The sequence below is a fragment of the Lynx canadensis genome, chromosome D1, assembly GCF_007474595.2.
Source record: "Lynx canadensis isolate LIC74 chromosome D1, mLynCan4.pri.v2, whole genome shotgun sequence".
Classification (NCBI taxonomy): domain Eukaryota; kingdom Metazoa; phylum Chordata; class Mammalia; order Carnivora; family Felidae; genus Lynx; species Lynx canadensis.
In genome coordinates, this window is record NC_044312.2 from 108,926,745 (window position 1) to 108,948,835 (window position 22,091).

The 22,091-nt window shown below is 60.0% G+C and overlaps 2 protein-coding genes across 4 annotated transcripts in view; one reads left to right on the plus strand and one right to left on the minus strand.

The window, feature by feature from the left end:
- Window positions 1-11,264, plus strand: SCYL1 (SCY1 like pseudokinase 1). 2 transcript variants are annotated; one of them, XM_030331885.1, is made up of 18 exons: window positions 1-164; window positions 515-655; window positions 847-969; window positions 1,049-1,275; window positions 1,617-1,707; window positions 1,784-1,939; window positions 4,287-4,445; window positions 5,310-5,417; window positions 6,190-6,303; window positions 7,795-7,950; window positions 8,499-8,687; window positions 8,810-8,885; window positions 9,165-9,329; window positions 9,569-9,711; window positions 10,358-10,426; window positions 10,523-10,732; window positions 10,821-10,875; window positions 11,001-11,264. In XM_030331885.1, the coding sequence occupies exons 1-18, from the start codon at window positions 54-56 to the stop codon at window positions 11,123-11,125; spliced, it is 2,418 nt and encodes an 805-aa protein (XP_030187745.1). In that variant the 5' UTR covers window positions 1-53; the 3' UTR covers window positions 11,126-11,264. The 2 variants fall into 2 exon arrangements, with proteins under 2 accessions (XP_030187745.1, XP_030187744.1); XM_030331884.1 differs by having other exon boundaries at window positions 2-164; window positions 10,355-10,426.
- Window positions 11,237-22,091, minus strand: part of LTBP3 (latent transforming growth factor beta binding protein 3) — a 17,444-nt gene continuing 6,589 nt past the window's right edge. Inside the window, exons 11-28 of one of the 2 annotated variants that reach the window (XM_030331882.1) lie at window positions 21,837-21,935; window positions 19,873-19,998; window positions 19,652-19,783; window positions 19,401-19,529; window positions 19,040-19,162; window positions 18,679-18,801; window positions 15,641-15,763; window positions 15,275-15,394; window positions 14,272-14,400; window positions 13,799-13,966; window positions 13,538-13,621; window positions 13,146-13,274; window positions 12,904-13,041; window positions 12,666-12,806; window positions 12,354-12,515; window positions 12,186-12,266; window positions 11,950-12,078; window positions 11,237-11,784 (exon numbers count right to left, since the gene is read on the minus strand). In XM_030331882.1, coding sequence (XP_030187742.1) covers window positions 11,633-11,784; window positions 11,950-12,078; window positions 12,186-12,266; window positions 12,354-12,515; window positions 12,666-12,806; window positions 12,904-13,041; window positions 13,146-13,274; window positions 13,538-13,621; window positions 13,799-13,966; window positions 14,272-14,400; window positions 15,275-15,394; window positions 15,641-15,763; window positions 18,679-18,801; window positions 19,040-19,162; window positions 19,401-19,529; window positions 19,652-19,783; window positions 19,873-19,998; window positions 21,837-21,935 — 2,288 coding nt within the window. In that variant the 3' untranslated portion in view covers window positions 11,237-11,632. Of the gene's footprint in view, window positions 11,785-11,949; window positions 12,082-12,185; window positions 12,267-12,353; window positions 12,516-12,665; window positions 12,807-12,903; window positions 13,042-13,145; window positions 13,275-13,537; window positions 13,622-13,798; window positions 13,967-14,271; window positions 14,401-15,274; window positions 15,395-15,640; window positions 15,764-18,678; window positions 18,802-19,039; window positions 19,163-19,400; window positions 19,530-19,651; window positions 19,784-19,872; window positions 19,999-21,836; window positions 21,936-22,091 lie in introns of both variants that reach the window. The other variant, XM_030331881.1, reaches the window with a different exon arrangement.

Consider the following 22,091-nt stretch of genomic DNA (forward strand, 5'->3'; position numbering starts at 1 on the left):
CCGCCAGAGGACCCGGAGCTGAGGCGCCCCGGCCTGCGGCGGCGGCGGGGACGATGTGGTTCTTTGCCCGGGACCCGGTCCGGGACTTCCCGTTCGAGCTCAGCCCGGACCCCCCCGAGGGCGGCCCGCCTGGGCCCTGGGTCCTGCACCGCGGCCGCAAGAAGGTGAGCGCGGCCCCGCTCCGCAGGCCGCGGCCGACCTCGGCCTCGCCTAGTCAGCGCCGCCGGCCCCGCCGCGTCGCGCCCCGCCTGACGTGGCTGCGGAGCCTCCGGGGCAACCGGCCGGGGGAGGGGGACGGGCAGTGCCGACGTGGCGGGCGGAAGGACCGAGGGACGACCGGCGGACGGAACCGGGGTCACGTGGGCCCGGCTCAGTCCCTAAAGGCTGACCTGGGGAGATGACCCGGCGGCGGCCCTTTTCTCCCGCCACTTGTCAGCTCGGGGGCCCATCTCCGAACTGGAGTGGTCGCCTGGGCCCGGCCCACATCCCTGAGGTCCCTCTGTCCTACCCCCAGGCCACAGGCAGCCCGGTGTCCATCTTCGTGTACGACGTGAAGCCCGGTGCCGAAGAGCAGACCCAGGTGGCCAAAGCTGCCTTCAAGCGCCTCAAAACTCTCCGGCACCCCAACATTCTGGCCTACATCGATGGGCTGGAGGTACCTGCTGCCCAGGCTGTCCCATCCGTGCCCCTCACTTTCTCCCAGGCTCCCAGCCTTGTCTTCTGCCTTCCTGCCCCTCAACTTCCACCCCTCCTGCCTCTGCACCCCTAGATTTGATTTCCCCTTCTCCACCTCTCTCCCTGTGCCTCTCATCTCCCCTTCCTCTCCGGCCATGTCCCCTTCTTCAGACAGACAAGTGCCTCCATGTAGTGACAGAGGCAGTGACCCCACTGGGAATGTACCTCAAGGAGCGAGCGGAGGCCGGTGGCCTGAAGGATCTGGAGCTCTCCTGGGGGCTACACCAGATTGTGGTGAGGTGGGGGACAGTGGTGATGAGGGCAGGGTGGGGGACTCCAGTTGCTGGAGTGCGATGGCTCCTTCTGCCCCCAGAAAGCCCTCAGCTTCCTGGTCAATGACTGCAGCCTCATTCACAACAACGTCTGCATGGCCGCTGTGTTCGTGGACCGGGCCGGCGAGTGGAAGCTGGGGGGCCTGGACTACATGTACTCTGCCCAGGGCAATGGCGGGGGACCCCCCCGGAAGGGGGTCCCTGAACTTGAGCAGTATGACCCCCCGGAGCTGGCTGATGGCAGTGGCAGAGCAGTCAGAGAGAAATGGTGGGTGACTGGGGGCGGCGTGCCCCAACCTGCCCTATTCTGGAAGCTCCAGCAGCCTCGGGACCCCTCAACCAGCTGGCACTTCCCTGTCGCCCGCTGCCCAGCTGGGGAGGGACCTAGGGTCCTCAGGGAGGTAGGGCAGGAGAAACAAAGACGTATGAGCTGGGGTGGATGTCCTTGCTTTTCTGAGCCTCAGCCTCTTTATCTGTCAAATGGGACTAATGAGCCCTGCTTCTCAGGGCTGATGGGATGATCAGCTTAGTGTCTGGTGCCCAAGGCGGGTTGGAGGTCTGTGCTAGCAGGTGGCAGGGCCTTGAGCGGCTCTGGTCACACTGCCTCAGGTCAGCCGACATGTGGCGCTTGGGCTGCCTCATCTGGGAAGTCTTCAACGGGCCCCTACCTCGGGCAGCCGCCCTGCGCAACCCTGGAAAGGTGAGTGTCCGACCCAATTCCAGCCCCTGTCTGCCAGCCAACCAGCCCTGCCCTGACACTGGCCCTTCTCCTGCAGATCCCCAAATCGCTGGTGCCCCATTACTGCGAGCTAGTTGGAGCCAACCCCAAAGTGCGTCCCAACCCAGCCCGCTTCCTGCAGAACTGCCGGGCGCCCGGTGGCTTCATGAACAACCGCTTTGTGGAGACCAACCTCTTTTTGGAGGAGATTCAGGTGAGCCCCCCACCCCGCCCTGGGCTTTGGTCCTGTGTCCTTCATCCCAGTCCTCCCTCCTCACTTTGTGGGTTTCCTTATAATTAGACCCTGGGGGACAAGCATGGACTAGGGAGCCAGGCTCTCTGGGTCTGAACCCTGGCTCCAGCTCTCATTTACTGTGACTTGTCAGACGCTCTTTCTACACTAGTACCTGCTTCAGAGGAACTCGGTGAGGATTCAGTGAGTGGGAAGCACATAATATAATGTCTGCCACACAGTAGGTACTTAGTGACTGCCCCTGGCACTCCAGTAACTCCCCCTGTACATACTGGCCTTGGCCCTGATGGGTGCCATGCCTGGTGCTGCGCTGTGCTATGGGCAGCGGGGCCAGGAGGAAGAGTCAGACCCAGATCCCTGCCCTCAAGGATCTAGCAGGGAGTAAATGGACCAGGTCCCAACCCTTAGGGACTCTCACTGGGAGAGAGGGACAGAAAATCATAAATGAGGAAATGTGTGCTCCCAGGATAGGGACAAGTACCAGGAAGGAGAATAGTGGGTCAGGGTGCTCAGGGAGAGGTTCTCTCAGGGGTGACATTTGAACTGAGACCCGAAGAGTGGGAAGGTGGGAGCCATGGCGATGGGAATTGGGGAGGAGTGTTCCAGGCAGAGGGAACACCGAATGGAAAGATGTGAGGAAGGACTCCTTGGCTTAATCTCCTTGAACTTGAGTTTCCATATCTGTGTAATGGGGATAATGATAGTTTCTGCTGGCCTGTAGGTTGTTGTAGGGAATGCGGGGGGGAGGCTCGGCCCTGGATACCTGCTCTGACCCAGCTGAGTGTGGGGCACACGGAAAGGTGACTGAGAATCTGGAGGGGGAGAGGAGTGAGACACTTACCTGACCTTGATGGAGCTGGTCGGGCAGGGAGGGCCTTCAGAGCAGGAGAACCTGAGCGTCATCCTGAGGGAAAAGCGCTAGAGGTTCTGGGCCCTGTGCCTCCTGGGCAGGTGGGGGCAGCAGGGACTTTGTCACCTGGAGTCCTCACGTCTCTGACTCTGCCAGGCCACCCTTCTTACAATGTGCTCCATAGGAAATGGGCTGTTTCTGGCCAAGCCCAAGGAGAATGTGGGAGGGCAGGGCCTTGGGGCCCCTCTTCCTGTCATTGGGCTGGCCAGTGGAGAGCGCCCAGCTATGCGACCTTGAATGCGGTTCGGTCTTCTCTAGGCGTTGGCGCCCCATGAACCTGACTGTCAGAGCACCAGGTCTGCCTCCCACGCTCGACTGAGGTACTCAAGTGCTAACCAGGTCCTCCTCATTCCCAGCCAGAGGTCAGCTCTTCTGGGCCAGGCATCTGCTTGGGGAATGAGGGCACAGTAGAAAACACAGGAACTTTGGAAGCATATAGAACTAGGGTATAATCCCTAGCCAGTCACTCTCGGCTGGTGACCTCGAGCCTCAGCCTCCTTGCATATACATGAGGGAATGACAACATCTCTTCACAGGGTGCAGCACAGGGTAGGTGACAGCCCACGGAGTCAAACTCTTCCCTGTCTGCTGCTTAGCTGTGTGACTTTTGACAGATTCCTTGACCTCTCTGTGCCTTAGCTTTCTTGTTGGATTAAATGTGGATTAAGTTGGCACCTATCCGGTAAAGTTGTGGGGGATCATTTAACCTGTGTAAAGGTTTTAGTATGTAACTCTGCCTGGCATAGTCCTCAGGAGATGTGAGTTACGGGGATTGTGGCCTCAGAGGCAGATTAGGGGGACCACTGAGCTGACGGCCTGGCCTGTCTGGCTCAGTGGGAGGACCAGGTCTCGGGGTTAACTATACCTGATCCCTGCCTTCCGCACAGCTTGCCACGAATACCACCCTGGCCAGGGTCACGTGGATGGACTAAGCCCCCTCCCCTCTCTGAGCCTTAGTTTTCTCATTGGTGTGCTGGGGTTAATGGCACTCACACCTTGGGTTGTTGTTTGTGAGGAGTAGAGGTGATGCCAACAAAGGTCTGATGGCCCAAGTGGCTGCTTTCCCAGCAACAGGTCAGGGGTAGTGACGAGAATGACAGTCACTGACTAGGCGCCCACGGTGCGCCAGGCACTGTGCTCGCAGCTTTCACGTGCATTTTCCGGTTGAATCTGCAGAACAACTCAGTATAGTTATTATCCCGCTTCACAGCTGGAGGAACTTGCCCAAGGTCACATGGTTGCTAAATGAGGGAGTTGGGATTTGAACCCAGCCAGTGGGGCTCCAGAGCCCGTAGAGTTCAATTCTCTTTCAGGCTGGGGGCGACCCTCTGTCCCGGCCCATAGCTGAGGCTGATCTAGGCTGATCTCCTCCCCGTATCCTGTCCTTGATACCCCCAGATCAAAGAGCCGGCTGAGAAGCAAAAGTTCTTCCAAGAGCTGAGCAAGAGCCTGGACTCTTTCCCCGAGGATTTCTGCCGGCACAAGGTGCTGCCCCAGCTGCTGACCGCCTTCGAGTTTGGCAATGCAGGAGCCGTTGTGCTCACACCCCTGTTCAAGGTGAGCAAGGCCCGTGGGGCCCAGGGACTGGCCGGGTGGGTCTGAATGGCAAAGGAGAGGGCTCTGGGGGAGGGGCAGTCCGGTCAGGGAAGATCCACACACATGAGGGACTTCTTGCTGATGTCCCCTTGGTCCAGCAATCCAGGACCACTTGATCAGCTGTCAGGGAGGCTGGGTGGACTCCTTGTCCTTGAGGAGGCGAAACCCTGGGCCTCTAAAATTCTTTTTCCAAAGACCCTTTGCTTGAGAGCCCACAGACCTTCTTCCATTTCCCCAACACAGTGCCCTTGGTCTCACGTGTGCACTGTGTTTCCAAGGCCCAGGAGACCACCTGCTCACCACCCCACTTTCCCTCTTCCCTCCTGACCACTGGCACTCAGTTCTCTTGACTTCTAGGGGCTGGATCCTCCCCCCACTCCCTTAGACCCCAGCCCACCCTTACCTGGGCACCTGCTCTTCCCCACTCTGCCCACCCTGGGAGAACACTTTCTCCCGAAGGGGCTTGGCATGGGGCAAGAGGGAAGACAGCAAGCAAATCCTTATGGCTGGGAGCCTCCAGAAATCATAGGCAGAATTCTGTGTGTATGAGTGTGCATGTGGTACATTGGTGCCTGATTATAGGGAGGGGCACAGAGCTTTCATTAGTCTCCTAAGAGGGGCCTGGACTCGAAAAGTTAAGGGCAGGGCTGCCTGAGATGGAGTATGGGCAGAGGGGCTGCTGAAGAAGTGCCTGACGCCCTCTACCATCACCCCGTTCCCACCCTGGGAGATCAGCAGGGAGTCCAAGGAAGGTAAATGAGCCCAGTAAAGTCACCCGGCTTCTGTGCATATAGCCGAGCCCCCTCTTCCTGCTTTTTCCCAAAGGTGGGCAAGTTCCTCAACGCTGAGGAGTATCAGCAGAAGATCATCCCTGTTGTGGTCAAGATGTTCTCATCCACTGACCGGGCCATGCGTATCCGCCTCCTACAGCAGGTAGGGGCTGTGGTCAGACCCTATACCCCTCCACCCCACCCAGACCCCACCTTGGCTGCTGGGGAGACCCTTGTCTCACTTCCAGCCCCAGGCTGGTGGCCCGAGCCCCTGCCCTGGCACCCCAGAAACCTTTCCCCAAACACGCACAGATGAGGGACTGGTAAGACTAGGCTCTCAGGAAGTTGAGACCATCACAAGGTTCATCGGCACCTTTGGGAAGGCACAGCCTGCCCAGACTGCAGGGCCCCAGCTGTCCGCCTCCCCCAGTCTCTTGGCTTGATCACTTTAGCTGTTCATAGAGTGGGGATAGTGTCTCCCCTGCCAATCCCTGGGCAGCTGGGAGCATCAGACAGGATCCTTGGGATCAAGGGTGGGGGCCTCTTATGAGCCAGCAAGTACCTAGAGGCTCCCAGGTATCATTCCCTCCCCAGCTGCCAAACACGTGAGCCTACCTCACGCCACTTTCTGGCTGGGGTTTATAACCCCTTTTATAGAAGAGACAGTAGAGGCTCTGAGAAGGGATGTGATGCAGGACCGGAGGCCAGGCCCTCCAGCTGCCAGTCCTTGGTTCTTCCCAGCACCCTCCTGGCCTCTCTTCATCACTCTGCGCGGTCCGAAGGCCGGAGATAGGCCAGATGCGAGGTAGGGGGCTCAGGAGATGCACCTGGCTAGCCGGTGCCTGCCAGGTGGAAAAACAAAGCCACGAGATGAGCTGGTGGCTGTGATCAGGGTTGGGGGTGCTGACTGTGTTCTCCCCCTCACTGGGCCACAGATGGAACAGTTTATCCAATACCTCGATGAGCCAACAGTCAACACCCAGATCTTTCCCCACGTTGTGCACGGTTTCCTGGACACCAACCCTGCCATCCGGGAGCAGACAGTCAAGGTGGGCATGCCCTGGTTTTGAAGGCTCAGAGAGGGCTCACTTGAGAGCACAGCGGCCTTGGTTTTGGCCTATGGGTCTGAGCAGGTTAAGGGAGGAGTAGGCACGACCCTGCATGTAGGGCCGGGCTCTGGGAGCAGCTCAGCAGCTGGTGAGGGAAGCAGGTTGGGATCGGCTTATAGTCCTCCGTTCAGCAGACACTGGCTGAGCACCTCTCGTGCCTGGCTGGCCCTGTGCCCCATGCTGGGATGCACTATGTCTCATGGAGCATCTTTTTGAGGTGACAGGGAGTGGGCTTGGCAGACAGTACACAGAATTAGGAAAGGTGCATTATGTTAGAAAGTGACAGTGTGAAGAGAAGGGTTTGCAGTTTTAAAAACAGCGATCAGGGAAGAATTTGCTAAGGAGGTATCATTTAAGGAAAGGAGGCTTGGGATCAAGGTAGGTGGAGATCTGGAGGAAACGGGTTCCCTGCAGAAGGAACATGTGCAGAGGTCCTGAGGCCAGTGTAGAAGTAGCAGTAAGAGGTTTAGCATGGCTGAAGGGGCGTGGTTGTGAGAGGTGGAGTCTGAGAGGTAATGGTGGCTCAGATCTGAGAGGTGGCAGTGGGGGACAGACGGGGCCACATTCCGAAGGTGGGGCCGACAGTATGTGCTGATGGATGGCTGCAGAGCCAAGTGTGGCTCCGAGGTTTCTGGCCTGGGCACCTGGAAGGTTAAGTTGCCATTTACTGAGAAACTGGGAGCCTCAGGTTTGCGGGAGGAGGTTGGTCTAGTTAGGCAGGTACAGATGTCTATTCAGCCGCTGGTTATATATGTGTGAAGTTCAGAGAAGAAGTCTGGGCCGGAGCTGCTCATCTGGGCTTTGTCAGCTAACAAGGGCATTCAAAGCCACGAAAGGGGTAAGGTCGCCTAGGGTGATGTGGAAAGAGAAGAGGCCTGGTGAGCACCTGTGGGGGTCTGAACCGTAAGATCTCGGCCACAGGAGACCGAGAAGGAGCAGCTGATGAGGTCGGAGGAGAGTGAGGAGAGGGCAGGGTCCTGGAGGACCAGAGATGGCAGTTTCAAGGAGGAAGGAGAACTCAGGAGTGTCAGAGCTACTGAGGGGTCACAGCTGGTTTGGACGGAGAATCGGCCACTGGATTTAGCAACACAAAGGTCCCTGGTCACCTCCTGGAGCCAGTTGGTAGAGAGTGGGTGGGGGGCGGTGTTTCTGTAGAAGCGTGAGTAGAGTGCACGCAAGAGAGAACGGAGGGAGAAGGACGGGAGACAGGGGTGTGCACAAACTTCAGAGGTTTTGCTGTAAAGGGGACAGAGAAGCGTCCCCTTCCACGGCATTCTGGGTAGGGGCCAGGACCAGGTTGGGGGGTAGGTTTGGGAGGTTCCCTCAGCACCCAGTGCCACTATTGGCCCACCCACCCTCCCCGGAAGCCACCTCTGCATGTGGTCTTTTGGCCGGCTGTGGCCCACAGTTTCCACACTCCTGCACCCACAGTCCATGCTGCTCCTGGCCCCAAAGCTGAACGAGGCCAACCTCAATGTGGAGCTGATGAAGCACTTCGCGCGGCTGCAGGCCAAGGATGAGCAGGGCCCCATCCGCTGCAATACCACCGTCTGCCTGGGCAAAATCGGTTCCTACCTCAGTGCCAGTGTGAGTGCCCTACATGGATCCTGGGGGTTCTCTCACTGTCCCCGGGGCCACAGTGTCCTCCAGGGCCAGGCCTCCTTGTGCAGGGGCTGCCATCCTCCCAGAGACCTAGGCCCTGGGTGCTCCCAGCCCAGATGTGAGAGGGTAGATCGAGGCATGTATCAGGTCGCCCAGCCAGTAGGTGGTGGATCTGGGAACTGAACCCAGGCTTGCTTGGCCCCCTTGGCCTGTGTGCACTCCCTCAGCCAGGGTTTGTAAACGCAGATGTCTGCAGCGCCCAGACAGTTAACAGGAATGAATGAATGGTGACGGTGGCCCAGGCCTCGGCTTCAGCCCCTGTTGTCCTGAGGCAGCATGAAAAGGGTGATCTGGAGGGAGAAGCCCAGATCGAGTTTTCAGGAAGAATTCTCCTCGTTTGTTAGTGATTAGCTCACATTTTTCAGATTCTGGGGGAGCCCGTGGATGGCCTCTGCTCCGGGAAGTAGATCTGGGAGTTCTGGGTCCCAGTACTGATCCTGAACTCAGGAGCCCTCTCTCCTGCCCCACCCCAGACCCGACACAGGGTCCTCACCTCTGCCTTCAGCCGGGCCACCAAAGACCCATTTGCACCTTCGCGGGTGGCGGGTGTCCTGGGCTTTGCTGCCACCCACAACCTCTACTCGATGAATGACTGTGCCCACAAGATCCTGCCTGTGCTCTGTGGCCTCACCGTGGATCCTGAGAAATCCGTGCGAGACCAGGTGAGGCACAGCTGGGCCCGGGCCCTGGAGCGGAGGCTCCAGGGGGGCGTTTGGGCCCTAGCTGGCCCCGCGGACTCATGGGAACCCTGGAGTCCCCAGCTTTGCCCCTTCCTACCCCGTAGGCCTTCAAGGCCATTCGAAGCTTCCTGTCCAAACTGGAGTCTGTGTCAGAGGACCCAACCCAGCTAGCGGAAGTGGGTGAGTGGCCCCCAGTCGTGTGCCCTCTTCTTCCATCACATCCTTGACTGTTACCTGTCAGAGCCCCCTTCCATGTCACTGGAGTCTCTGAAAGCTAGAACGACCTCGGAGAGCAGACCCGACACCACTGCTCCCCACCCCTCCCATCTTAGAGATGGGGGAGCACAGGCCTGGAGAAGGGGGGCCACTACAGGTTGCTCTGTGTCCGTTACTGCGCTCCTGTCACCTTCCCCATGAGAGCCTGAGGTGACTATACTTGTCTCTTTTGACACTGCCCAGAGAAGGATGTCCATGCCGCCTCCAGCCCTGGAATGGGAGGAGCCGCAGCCAGCTGGGCAGGCTGGGCTGTCACAGGGGTCTCCTCGCTCACGTCCAAGCTGATCCGTGCACACCCAGCAGCTGCCCCGGCTGAGACCAACGTCCCCCAGAGACCCACGCCCGAGGGTGAGTGTGCCCCAGAGTGGCCGCATCAGTGACTGAGAGCGCTTGAAGGTGCTGGCACCTAGGAGCTATGACTGTCTGGCTTCTCCTGGGGTGGCAGTGGGGACGTAGGGGACGGGCGGGGTCTAGTCCCTTCACGAGCTGCTCTCTGCACCTTCCCCCTGACCCCAGAAACCTCTGCCCTGTTTTGAGACCTTCCTGGGGCCCAGTATCCGGGACCTCAGTGAGCCTCTGCTCCTCAGGACTTCCTGCCCCGGCCCCCGCCGTCGTCCCTGCCACATCCACAACCTCAGGCCACTGGGAGACGCAAGAGGAGGGCACGGACACAGCGGAGGACAGCAGTGTTGCCGACAGATGGGATGATGAAGACTGGGGCAGCCTGGAGGTGAGTGGGGCTGAGGGGGCCTCCCCAGGCGACTCCCAGGTAACTCCAGGTCAAAGGTTAAGGCTGCCTTCAAGGAGCTCAGGTGGGCTTGGCTGGTCACGCCTGTCCTCATCTGCACAGCATCCCTGCTGAGTAGGTGTCACGAGTGGCCCTTGTGGGTAAGAGTTGGCAGCTGTCCCCCACTAAGTCCCAGGGGCCCCTGGGAGCGGGGATGGAAATGGTGGCGGTTTTGGGGGCAGCCCATTTGTCTTCCTCACTCTCTTCTCCCTGTCCTCCAGTAGCTCCAGGGGTCAGTAAGGAGAGGCCACCCCCAGGCCCTGTGGGGGATGGGCTGAGGATGGAGTGGGGCTACCCTGATGGGAATGGGGGCAGACCTTGGGGCCCGATTTCCCCATCTGCTGACAACAGTCTCGGGTCTGAGGCTGTGGGGCACGGTGTGGAACATCTAGATCTCATTCCCCAGCCTCAGAGGAGTGATGGCATGTCCACTCTATAGATGGGAAGCAAGGCTTGAGGAGCAAGTGAGATGGAATGCCAAAGAAGAAAGGGTGGAGCCCGTGGCTGGGAAGGGGCAGGCAGGCTTCCTTGCCCTTTGGGTGGGGGCTGGAGCGCCTATGGTCGCGCTCTCCTTCCCACACTGCAGCAGGAGGCCGAATCGGTGTTGGCCCAGCAGGAGGACTGGAGTACTGGGGGCCGAGCTAGCCGTGCCGGGCAGGTAAGCAGGGTGGGACAGTGGTGTTCCTATGGGGGAGGGGGAGGCCAGCCATTTGGCACCCCCCACCATTGGGCACTACCTCCCCATCTTCTGCAGACCAGCAACCTGGACCCAAAATCCGAGTCAGACTGGAGCAGCTGGGAAGCCGAGGGCTCGTGGGAGCAGGGCTGGCAGGAGCCAAGTCCCCCGGAGCCACCGCCTGAGGGCACACGGCTGGCCAGCGAGTATAACTGGGGTGGCTCGGAGCCCAGTGACAAAGGTGATCCCTTTGCTGCTGTGTCGTCACGCCGGGAGACCAGCGCTCAGGTACTTGGCACCTTTTCCCATGAGGGTTCAGACCGGGGTGGACCTCAGCCGGGAGTCCACCTCCACTCCAACCACACTTCCCTTTCAGCCGAGACCTGATTCATGGGGCGATGACAACTGGGAGGGTCTGGAGACTGAGAGCCGTGAGTGCTTCCCCTTCTCGTCCGGGCAGACAGACTGGGGGCAGGGGCAGGCTGGGAAGCTGAGGCCCCAGTGGTCCTGAAGCCCTCTGCCCACCTCCTCCTCCTCCTCCTCCTCCTGCTCCCAGGGCAAGGGAAGGCCGAGCTGGCTCGGAAGAAGCGCGAGGAGCGTCGGCGGGAGATGGAAGCCAAACGCGCTGAAAAGAAGGCAGCCAAGGGCCCCATGAAGCTGGGCACTCGGAAGCTGGACTGAACTTGCCATATGGGCGCTCGCAGCCGCGGAGAGCAGGCCCCGCGGATGTATTTATTGTACAAACCATGCCAGCCCGGCCAGCCCGGCCAGGCACATCTCACGTGTACATAATCAGAGCCACAATAAATTCTATTTCACACCCCTGTGCTGGGCTCAGTGTAGCCCCTCCCAGGAGGCTTGGGTATGGCGCTGCCCTGCGAAGTCCACGCCTACCACAGACGGGAACATCAATTCGCTTGGACAAGCCGAGAGTGCAGAGGCATGATTTGATTTATCAGTTTCCAGGAAACGCCCTCTGGGAGGAAGGACCTCAGTGCCTGAGAGTCCCAAACTCCACCTGCGAACTGGGCGGCGCCTGTAAGGGCGCCCTCAGAACTCGGGGCGCAGGAAGGGGTCTAAGACCCCCGGAGAGTTCCTGGGTCCGAGCCCCGAGTGGGAACACAGGTGAGAGACTGAGTTCACCCCGAGGGTCAGGCGGGAACCCCTCGCTGATGGCTGAGGGCCTCGTTAGCGGCGGCGCTGGGGCACACAGGCCCCGTGTGGGCGGCTGCGTGCGAAGCCAGCTTTGCAGACGCAGCGGAAGGACCCGCTTGTGTTCACGCAGCGCTCACTCTTGCACAGCAGCCCACGCTGGTTCAGTTCTCGGCACTCATCGATGTCTGCAGGTGGGGGGACAGGTGCGAGCTTCGCCAGGGCGCCAGAGCACGCAGCCCCCTTAGCGTGTGGCCCCGTGCCTCCCCCGGGCTGCCAGCCTTGGCCCCGGCCCCTCCACCAACTTCTGGTCTTGGCCTGGGGGCCGGTCCCACCCCCGCGGTCCGGCTCACCGACACAACGCGCACGAGAGGCGTCGAGCTGGAAGCCGCCCGGACACTCGCACACGGCGCCGCCGGGCCTCGGCACGCAGCGGCCACTCACGCAGCGGCACTCGTCCGAGTCCTCCTCCGAGCTGTCCTCTTCTGTGCCGGTGGGGAAAATGCAGACATCAACCTTCACCTCTGCCAGCAGATGGTTGGGGACCCCCCGCCCCCACACCCTCCCTGTGCCCTCCCGTTATACTCACCTCGAGGGGGCTTTCCTAGCAGCAGGGGGCTCGCGTCCCAGAAGGAATTGCTCTCACTCTGTGACGTTGGGCACTGGGACCCTGGGAGGAGCGGGGGCGGTCAGCCACGCGAAAGCAGCACCCTGGCTCCTGCCCCAGCACTCCGCAAACCCCTCTGGGGAGGCTCACCAGCGCTGCGTGGCGGGCAAGGGCGGCACTGGGCTCCCCAACCGCGGCCCTGACGACAGCAGCAGTCGTCGAAGGTGAGGGCTGGCCCGGCCAGGGGTCCTGCGCACATGCCATCTTCTCCGCGCTGGGCCCAGCACACGTCCCGTCGCTCCGGGGCACGCTCTACCAGGGGAGACCTGGCTTCAGCTGGGGGGCCCGAAACGGGGACACTAGGTCCCTGCTCCAACCAAGCCTCGTGGGGAGCCGCGACCCCGGGGGCTCCACCCGGCAGCCCAGGCCCTGGAATTGGCCCAAGACAACTCTTGCCCTCACCGGCTGGGCTCTCGGGGAGCTGGCAATCGCGGCCGGAGGGCCCGGGCACCCAGGGCGGGCGGCACTCGCAGCGGTAGGAGCCCGGCAGGTTGACGCAGCGGCCAGGGCGGCACGCTGCCGGGTCCTGACACTCGTCTACGTCTAGGGGGTAGCGAGGGCATGGATGGGAGTGGCGGTCACAGCTTGGCCCAGTCCCCGCTCCCCTCCTGTTTCCCCAGCCGGCAGGCCCGGGCCTCACCCATCTCCTCCGGGCTCAGACACTGCCGCTGCGCCGGGCTGTACTCGGCGGGGGGCGTGCAGGCACAGCGGTAGCCGCCGCGCGTGTTCTCACACACTCCGTTCCGGCAGTTGGACTCGTCCAAGCACTCGTCCACGTCTGCGGGGAGGAAAAGCACGAGTGGAGGGAACCAGCCCGAAGTCGGGTGGTTGTGCGTGTCTCCCGGCTGCTGGCCCACGGCCACTGGGACCATCTGCGCTCACCCACGCACTCCAGTAGGTTCCCGTCGTAGTAGAAGCCTTGCTTGCAATAGCACTCGTAGCCGGGCTGCGTATTCACGCACTTGCCCTCCTTGCAGATCTCTGCCCCGAACAGTATGCACTCGTCGATGTCTGCGGAGTGACAAGCCGTGGGCGCCCTGCGGCCTCTACCTCCCGGGCGGCTCAGGCCCGCCGCCAGGGAAGTGTGGGCGGGGCTTACCGCGGGGGCGGAGCAAACTCAGTGGGAGAGGCTTTTCCGGAGGCGGACGAGGGCGTGATAGGGGCGGGGCAGACGATGACGGTGTGGGCGGGGCCTACCCCAGTTAGCACTACCGACCTCGGTGGGCGGGGAGGGGAGGGGTGTGTCCGGTGGGCGGAGCCGTGTCGGGGCTTACCACGGTGGGCCGGGATGCCATAGTTGACAATGTTGTTGTCTTGGGTGTAGCCCTTCCCGTCTGGGCAGAGACTGTGGAACTCAGCTGCGGGGAGAGAGCGGCCGTGGGGAAGAAAGGAGGCGGGACTGAGCGCGTGCGTGCTTCTGTCGGGGCTCTCCACCTCATTTCCCACCTATCCAGGGAGGGGCCATTTCTCCCCGTCCGTTTCCAAATGAAGAAACTGAGACTCTGGCAAGGGGAAAGGCCTGCCCGGCTCCTGACCTGAGCTGTACACTGGGCAGGGATAGATCTCGCAGTGGTCTCCCCAGCCAGCCCCCAGCGAGCAGCAGCACTCCTGCTGGGTGACATTGGTGGCCAGTACACTGTCGCAGAACACGGTGTCATCGAAGTTAAGGTAGCACTCCTTCTTGTGGTGGGGCTGCTCCACCTCTGAGGGGAGGGGAGGGCAGCTCAGGGTCCTGCAGACGGTCTTGCTGTCCACGCTGCCCACCGACCTCATGCCCCGGCTGCCCCACACTCCCTCGCTCCCCTCAGCCGCCCCGTCAGAGCCAAGCTCCATCCTCAATGTGAGGTTCAGGGCTCTCCTGTGCGGTCCAGGTCCACCGGACTCTCGGGCAAAAGGGATTTCTTCCCGTTCCCCAGATTCCAGAGGGTGAGACCAGGAAAAGTCTCTGAACCGCAGCTGCAGCTCAGGGGAGTTGTCTAGTCTGAGGAGGAGCCTGGAGGACACTCACCCTCACAGCCGTGCTGGTCCTGGGTGGGCGTGAAGCCCTCGTCACAGACGCAAACATAGGAGCCCTGCAGGTTCTCGCAGGCCCCGTGGGGAAGGCACAGGCCGGGGTCCTGGCTGCATTCATCTATGTCTGTGGGGAGTGAGGGAAGCAGGAAGAGTAGCTTCAAGGAAACCAGTCGCTTCTTGCGGGGGGGCGGGGGGGGAGATGTGCCTCCAGGGACTCACACAAGTTCAGAACCCGAACTTCCACTTTGATCTCAAAGTGCACACAATAGGGAGTGCGCTCTTGCCTGTCTGTGCATGTGGGTAGATGTGTGCACATTCACTGTATTCTTCCCAAAACCTGCAGTGGCTGTTACCGGCAACAGAATGGAGCCCTCACTCTCAGCTTGGCATTCAAGGCCTTTGAGTTTGGTCTCCTGGTACCTTTCAATTTCATCACCCTGTATTCTAAACACCGGCACTCCCGAGTCTATGTTCAGGGCACTGTCCCCTAAAATCACAACTAGCTCCTTCCAGATCTCCGTGCTCTGACATACATTGTTCTTCGGGCTGGGAATGCCATCCCATGCTTCTCTCTACTTAGGGAACCTATTTATGCTTTAGAGGACCATATATATGTTCCAAGTTCCAATTCCACTGTCACATCTCCGTTGCAATTAATCACCCCTCCAGACCTCTTTTGGCTCCCAGCACTCTGAACAGTAAGAATCAATTTACACGTCAGCCTCCCCCAGTGGGAGTCCTGGATCACTGCTCTATTCCTAGCACGTAGTATAGAAGCTGGCAAATAGTAGGTTCTCTGGAAACTCCTGTCCACTAATGCATGGAAAGGTCACCATGCAACTACGTCATTATTACTGTTGCTATTGTGGGTGGAGTGGAAGGGTGAGTGAGCGGGTGGATGGACAGATGGATGGAAAGACAGGTCAACAGGGTGTCTAGGAGATTACTGTCATTCCCTGCCACTCCTCCTGAGGAACTCTCAGCCAATACCTCCATACCTTGGCACTTCCTGCCGCCTACCAGCCGGTGCCCCTGAGGACAAAGACATCGGTAGGAGCCATTGGTGTTGATGCAGTCACCCCCAATGCAGGCGGCAGGGAAGTCACACTCATCAATATCTGTAGGGGATCAAAGAGGTGGAGAATCTCATGAGCTGACCCTACTCAGCCTGAGGCTGCCGAGGCTCCCCCTCCACACTCAATCTGTGGGTCAGGTCTACACTCCACGCCCAATCTTGGATAGGGATGCGGGCTGGACATGGGAGTGCCTGACCTGTTTACAGGTAGCTCCGAACTTGGAGCCTGGGCTTAGAAGTCCCAGGATAGGGAGGAACAAGTTAATCTCCAGCTCTAGGCCCCACTCACCCTCGCATCGGCTCCGGTCTCTTGATAGATGGTAGCCGGAGAGGCATTGACATTGGAAGGAGCCTGGCGTGTTGGTGCAGATGCCATTGTCACACACATCCCCGGCCTCACACTCATCCACATCTGCAGGGCACAAGGCGGGGTCAGAGGGCCAGCATGGGGATGGTCTCGGGCGTCTGCCACCCTTTTCCCGCTCGTGCCTATGGCGTGGAGCACCAGAGTGGAGGCCAGGGGAGCTGAAGGGAAGCACGGGACCCTAACCCGCCCTCCATGTGGCACACCATGCCCTAGTGACCAGGCCAGGTGCTGCCAAGGACCCTGGGCCATGTCCGATTCCAAAGAGCTCAAGCCTCACCAACCTTCATCCGTCCTCTCCAAAAAGGGCACCCTCCCCATCCCCTTTTCCCATACTGCCCCAGCTGCTCTCCCCTTCCCCTACCTGCCATGGCTCCCTTTCTTCCCATGTGAATAAGCTCCTGTATTCTCTGTCCTTCTCACACAATAGTTTCTTCTCCTTGTGCAGTGAAGGAGCTTGGCTTTCCCCTGAGAGCATGCTTCTCTGCAGTCATTTCTGCCAGAAGCTGGCTCTTGGCCACACCTCCAACCCCCGTCCAAACCAAGCTCCGCCTCCGAGGTGCACCTGACCCCATGCCAGCCTTCACCTTCTCTACTGCTGTCGGCACTCACCTTCCTAGTCTCTCTCCCTCTATCTTGCTCCCCATCCTAGAAGTGTTCAGCATCCATGTGGCCAGCTGGCCCCAGCCTCTGACCTCACACCCTTGAGCAGTTTCTGTGACCTTCACCTCAGTGGCAGCCACTCACTCTCAGGACAGGGGCTGGGATCTGCCCCACCTTGGACATCTCAGCTGCTGCTTCCTTCCCACTGCCTCTGCTATTCTCAAGTCCCCTACCTCGCCTTCTTTCGCAGGGGCCCACGAACATCTCTCCTTCCTCCTCACCGGTCTGGCAGGCCATGCCTGCCTCTGGGTCTCCAGATCCTGGGTGCTGAGAGGGGTGCAGGCAGCTGCCAGACTGTGCACCCTGGGCCACAGCCACTCCCTCTGGCCTCTGGGCCCGCCCCATCCTCAGTGTGGCCAAGGCTACCCTCCCCCACCTCCCAAGCCTGGACCTTTGGAAAGCCCCTAGACAGCTCCCATGTCCTTGGGCAGTCCCAAACCTCTACTGGTCATTACAAGTCTCCCACTGGACTCAGGCTCTTCACTGTACGTGAGAGAATTGAGAGGAATCTCTTTTAACCTCCTGCAAATCATGATATCCGTTCCCCTCTGGCTCCCATTAGGGCAAGAGATGTCCCTTTCCCTGTCCATGGCCCCTCCCCCAGCTGCCCTTGTCATCCCCTCGCCCATTTTCATGGCATCTCCTCCGCCTACAACCCTACACCCCATTCTGGCAGCCCCAGGTCTCGCTCCGCCTCACTTGCTAGCTGCCACCTCCTAACCCCCTCGTGCCACAGAAACCACCCTAACAAGGTCACCGGGAGCTTTCTCATCTTACCTCTTAGTTCTTATTTTACAAGAACCTCTCTGTTGCATTTGCTTTATCCTCCTCTGCCCTGGGAGCCTCTCCTCCCCCAGTTTCTCAGCTGGTGCTCCTTGGGCCTCCTTCCATCCCTCCTCCCCATCTCCCACTCCTAGACCCCTGCCTTCCGCTGATGTGGTATTGCCCACAAGGCTCTGTGAGGCTCCCCTCACTGGACCCACCCCCCTTGGCTGAGCAGACGCACCCTCAGGCTCCACGGCCCCCGACGTCCACAGTTCTAGGAGTGTGTGTGTTGGGGGGGGGGGTGTTTGGCCCAAGGCTTCCAACCTGTATGGCCCACCTTTTGCTGTCATCTCCAGCCCAGAGGCCCGCAGAAACCACCCACTCAACTTGTCCAGCATGAAACTTGGGTGTCTTCCTTCTCAAATATGCACCACGTCTAGAGACCCTATCCCAGTGAACAGCACCACCTGCAGAGTCACCCAAACCAGACCCCTGGAGGGTTCCTTGTTCCCCTCCCCCACCCCACCTGGGCATACAGTTAAGCCCCGGGGAATCTGCTTTAATATTTCTCTAATATCACATAATCTCATGACCATCCTGAGGCAACTTCTCTCATCACATCCACCACTATCTGTGTCCGGAGCCATCAGTAGACCTCCAGCTACTCTCCACACCCAGCATCAGGAAACTTTCTACAGCAAATGGTGAATCTTGTCCCCCTTCCCCTTAAAATGCTTCAGGTGCCTTATAGCGCCCTCAGGATGAAGCTTAACCTCCCGGGCAGGGCTTAGAGGGGCCTTCCAGGGGCTGAGGCCCAGGGCCTCGGGTCCTGCCCCTCACCAGCCAGCCTCAGCCCCCACTCTCTGCTTCTACCTTACCGTTCCCTGCACATGCAGAGCTGTTTTTCACCTCTGCGTCCGCTGGTGCTGACTTCCTTTGCTTGGCTAATTTCTGTTGGTTCTTTAAGACAATTCAGGTCTCCCCTCCTCCCAGCCCTGCACCCACATTCCATCCAGGCCCACGGCCTTGCACTCTCCAGACTTCTTGGTGCATAAGAAACATTAGTGCCAGGGCGCCTGGGTGGCTGTCGGTTAGGTTAAGTGACCGACTGACTCTTGGTTTCCGCTCAGGTCATGATCTTCCGGTCGTAGGATAGACTCCACACTGTGTGTGCAGTCTGCTTAAGATCCTCTCTCTCTTTCTCCCTCTGCCCCTCTCCCCTCTCTCTAAAAAAAGAAAAAGAAACAGTGCAGAGGGACTACTAACGCCCCTCCCCATTCTTTTATAGGTTTTTCTTTTCTTTAAATTTAAGGAACCTGCTTTGCAAAAGCAGCTAGAGCCTTGCCTGCTAAGACCCTTCCTACACAGAAATCCTGGTGGTCTCTCCATGGGCTAGGTTCGCTGAGAAAATGAGTGACTAGATCCGTGAACTGGAGGGTGCATTATCTATCTCCTGCCCACTGTGGACAGACTCGGTCCCCAGTTTGCGCGCGGCGTGGGTGCGGGGGGCGTTGACTGGCAGGGCTGGGGCTCACCCAGGCAACTGCGGCCATCCGGCGCAGGCGCGTAGCCCTGGGCGCACGTGCAGCGGAAGGAGCCTGGGAGGTTCTCGCACCAGCCGGGTGAGCAGGGGCTGCCCTCGGCGCACTCGTTCACGTCTGCGGCAGAGGAGACTCACCTCGGTCGCCACCCCACTGGGCCTGGCACTGTGTCGGGGTGGGGGTCTCCCCCGCCCAGTATGGGGGGCGCCGCCTGCGAGGCGACTCTCACGAACATAAGCCCTGCCCCTGCCCTAACAGGACCCCGAAACTCCCCGGTCGCGGGGGACCCCTCCCGGATGGGCCCCGCCCATTTGCCTTCGAAGCCGCCCGTCCGGCATCTAGGCCCCGCCCTCACCGCGGCAGGCCCCGCCCCCCTGGCTGCGGTAGCCGGGCTGACAGGCAATGCACTTGAAGCTCCCGGGTTTGTTCTCGCATTTGCCATCCGGGCAGGAGCTAGGGTCTCGGCACTCGTCGATGTCTGCGTGGGTGAGGCGAGAAGGAGGCAGACCCATTTGGGGACATCGTGACCGACCAGGCCCTCAGTATCCTTGGCAGGACCTCCCTCCGTCACGGATCAACGGGGCCCACTGGGACCTCAGGGCTCCCGCACCCCAACCTCTGAGGCGCCCAGAGCTGGAGTCCAGGCCCCCTGCCCCCACGCCAGGCCGAGGGACAGCGGAGGACCCCCTGTCGGCCCGGATGGGGTCTTCCCCCACCTTCGCACACGGGCGGTCGTGAGGCTTTGAGCCGGTAGCCGGGGTAACAGTTGCACTTGTAGTGACCGGGGAAGTTGAGGCAGAAGCCGCCGTCGCCGCACAGGTGGGGCTTGGCGCACTCGTTCAGGTCTGCGCGGGAGGAAGAGGGCGCGAGGGGGGCGCCAGGGGCGGCAGAGGCGGTTACGCGGCGGCCGGGACGAGGGCCCCCCATCCCCCCAGTCTCCGCGCCGCCCCGGCCCGGCCGCGCTCACCCACGCACGAGCGCCCCCCGGCGCCCACGTGCAGGCGGTAGCCGCGGTTGCAGTGGCAGTTGTAGGAGCCGCCCGTGTTCATGCAGATGCCCCTCCCGGCGCCGCACGGCTCCGCCTCGCACTCGTTCACGTCTGGGGAGGACGCGCGGGCGGCGAGACGTCAGAGGGATATGGGGACCCGAGGCCGCCCCCTGGCCGCCCGCCCGGCCGCCCGCGCTCACCCACGCAGTAGCGGTGCTGCGGGTGCGACCGGTAGCCCGGATTGCAATGGCAGGAGTAGTCCGAGGGGCCCGGGACGCACTCGCCGTGGCCACAGATGTTCTGGTTCAGTCGGCACTCGTCTGTCTCTGGGGGGGGGGGGGGGGCGGGGAGCATGGGGCTGAGCAGGGAGCACTCACTTTCTGCCACGTTCCCCGGGCGGACCTCCATACCCCATTCTTAATAACCCAGATACCTGAGCCTGGTCACACCATGACCTCAGGCCCCTGTGCACTCATACGCCAATCCTAGGATTTCCTATACCTCTATCCCAGATAACCCCAGCATCACGACCCCAGATAGCAACCCCGGGTCCCTGACATCCCTCTCCTCAACTCCAGGATCCCTGATATTTCTATTTCTACTCACTATATTCTGTCTCCCCGTCACCCCAAACCCGATCACGTCCCCTCAGGGCCTCAGTCATCCCAATGCCCCTACCCAAGGGGCTCTAAGACCCTCCCCTCCAGTCACCTCAATATTTAAAATCCCGCAGCATTTGTTACTCCCATATCCTCTAGCCCAGTGACCCCAACACCCTTGCCTTAGGGACCCGGGTCCCCCATTCCAGAATGGTTGATTTCCTTCCCTTCCCAAGGCAGGCAGGAGCTCTTTCCTGGGAATCTGGCTTGCCCCTTTGTGGATATGTAGGCAGTCAGATCCAGAACCCCCCTTCACTTTCTTTGTCAACAGTCTCACTGAACTCCCTCACTCCCCCTCTCCCTTCCCCCCCACCTGCAGCCCAGGCCTTGACCCTGAACCCTGCCCCACCCAAACACACCTGGTGAGCTGCTCTTTTTGCCTAGAGTATCTCTCCCTACACCTAACACCCTCTCCTCTGAGAAGCCTCCCCAGATGCCTCTTCCCCCACATTCCCACAACCCCCAGGGCTGTCACTGCATTGTCCTAGCCTGTACAGACCTCCTGGGCAGCCACCTTCTGCCTGAGCCATCACTCCCCCCTCCCCCAGCCCATCTAGCCTCCTAGATTTCAATGGGGCCGGTGGCTCCCTTGTAGCTTTGGAGTCCACACAGACTTGGGCTTGAACCTGGCTCAGATGTGTGATCTGCGGGCAAGATACTGAACCCGAGCGTCTGTTTTCTCATCTGGAAGATGAAGCTACCAGTGTTCACTTTCAGAGTATGAGAAGGTTAAGTGATGTTTAGTACGTAAAACTCTCCGGTCGGTGCCTGGCACAAGGCAATTGCTCAGCCATAGCTAGCAATTATCATGATGCCCCAAACCCTACAGACACTTCCCACAGCCTTTGGGATCAAACCCAAGCCTCTGAACAAGGCTCCACGCGTCGGCCCTCCCTTGGCTCAGAAACACGGGGCTGTGTGGTTTTCCCTCCTCCACCAGCGTTTCCATGTCTCCGTGCCTTTGCCTAAACTTCACTTGGAATGTCCCGTTTTCCCAACCTGCACACCCATTTCTTCCCCACTTCTTCTCATTAATTTCCAACACTCTTTAAAGCCCTGCTAGCCTTCTCTCATTGCCACCCTACATATTATCATAATCCCCAGACTTCTCTGATATACTTTTTCATGGCATTTATGAGACATCCTGGATTTTTAGTTAACTGATCTGTTTTCTGTTTCCTGTGCAAGAACAGGGAATTTTTGCCTTTTGCTTACTACTGTATCCCCAGCACCTAAACCGTGTCTGGCACATAACAGGTACTCAATAAGTATTTGTTGAATGAATGAATAAGCACCGTCAGACTGGGCTGACCACCACAATACCCGGATCCTTCAAGGGTGCACGCCAAGGCTTCCCCAGAGCCCAGCCCAGGGCCAGGCACACAGGAAGCCTGGGTGGAGGGTTAGTGCTCAGGAATGATGGGGGGAGGGGGCGGTAAGGGAGGACTGAAATTAAGCCAGGGACCTGGCCTCTCCAGGACATGGCCTACGTGGGCAGGTCTTACCTGTGACCTGGGTAGGAGCAATCTCCACTGCACTGCGGGAAGGGGGCAGGTCTGGCAGGAACCAACGCACGGTGGGAGGCGAGGGCCTGGAGATCAACTCTGTAGGTGACAGTGTTCGCCGTCAGGGGGTGTGGAGGATGGGAGAGCCGCCCCTCTCCAGGCAGGCCAGTGGCTGGGACTTCACACCCATCTTCACTATCCCCGGATGGCTAAGCTGTCAACCACCCCCCAGTGACAGTCCTTGAGGACTGGTTC

Excerpts from the sequence above, each read along its gene's own strand:
- SCYL1 (XM_030331884.1), top strand. The coding sequence starts at position 54 with ATGTGGTTCTTTGCCCGGGACCCGGTCCGGGACTTCCCGTTCGAGCTC. Across the intron at positions 656-846 it reads CCTACATCGATGGGCTGGAG|ACAGACAAGTGCCTCCATGT; the intron begins GTACCTGCTGCC and ends CCCCTTCTTCAG. Across the intron at positions 8,688-8,809 it reads AGAAATCCGTGCGAGACCAG|GCCTTCAAGGCCATTCGAAG; the intron begins GTGAGGCACAGC and ends CCTACCCCGTAG.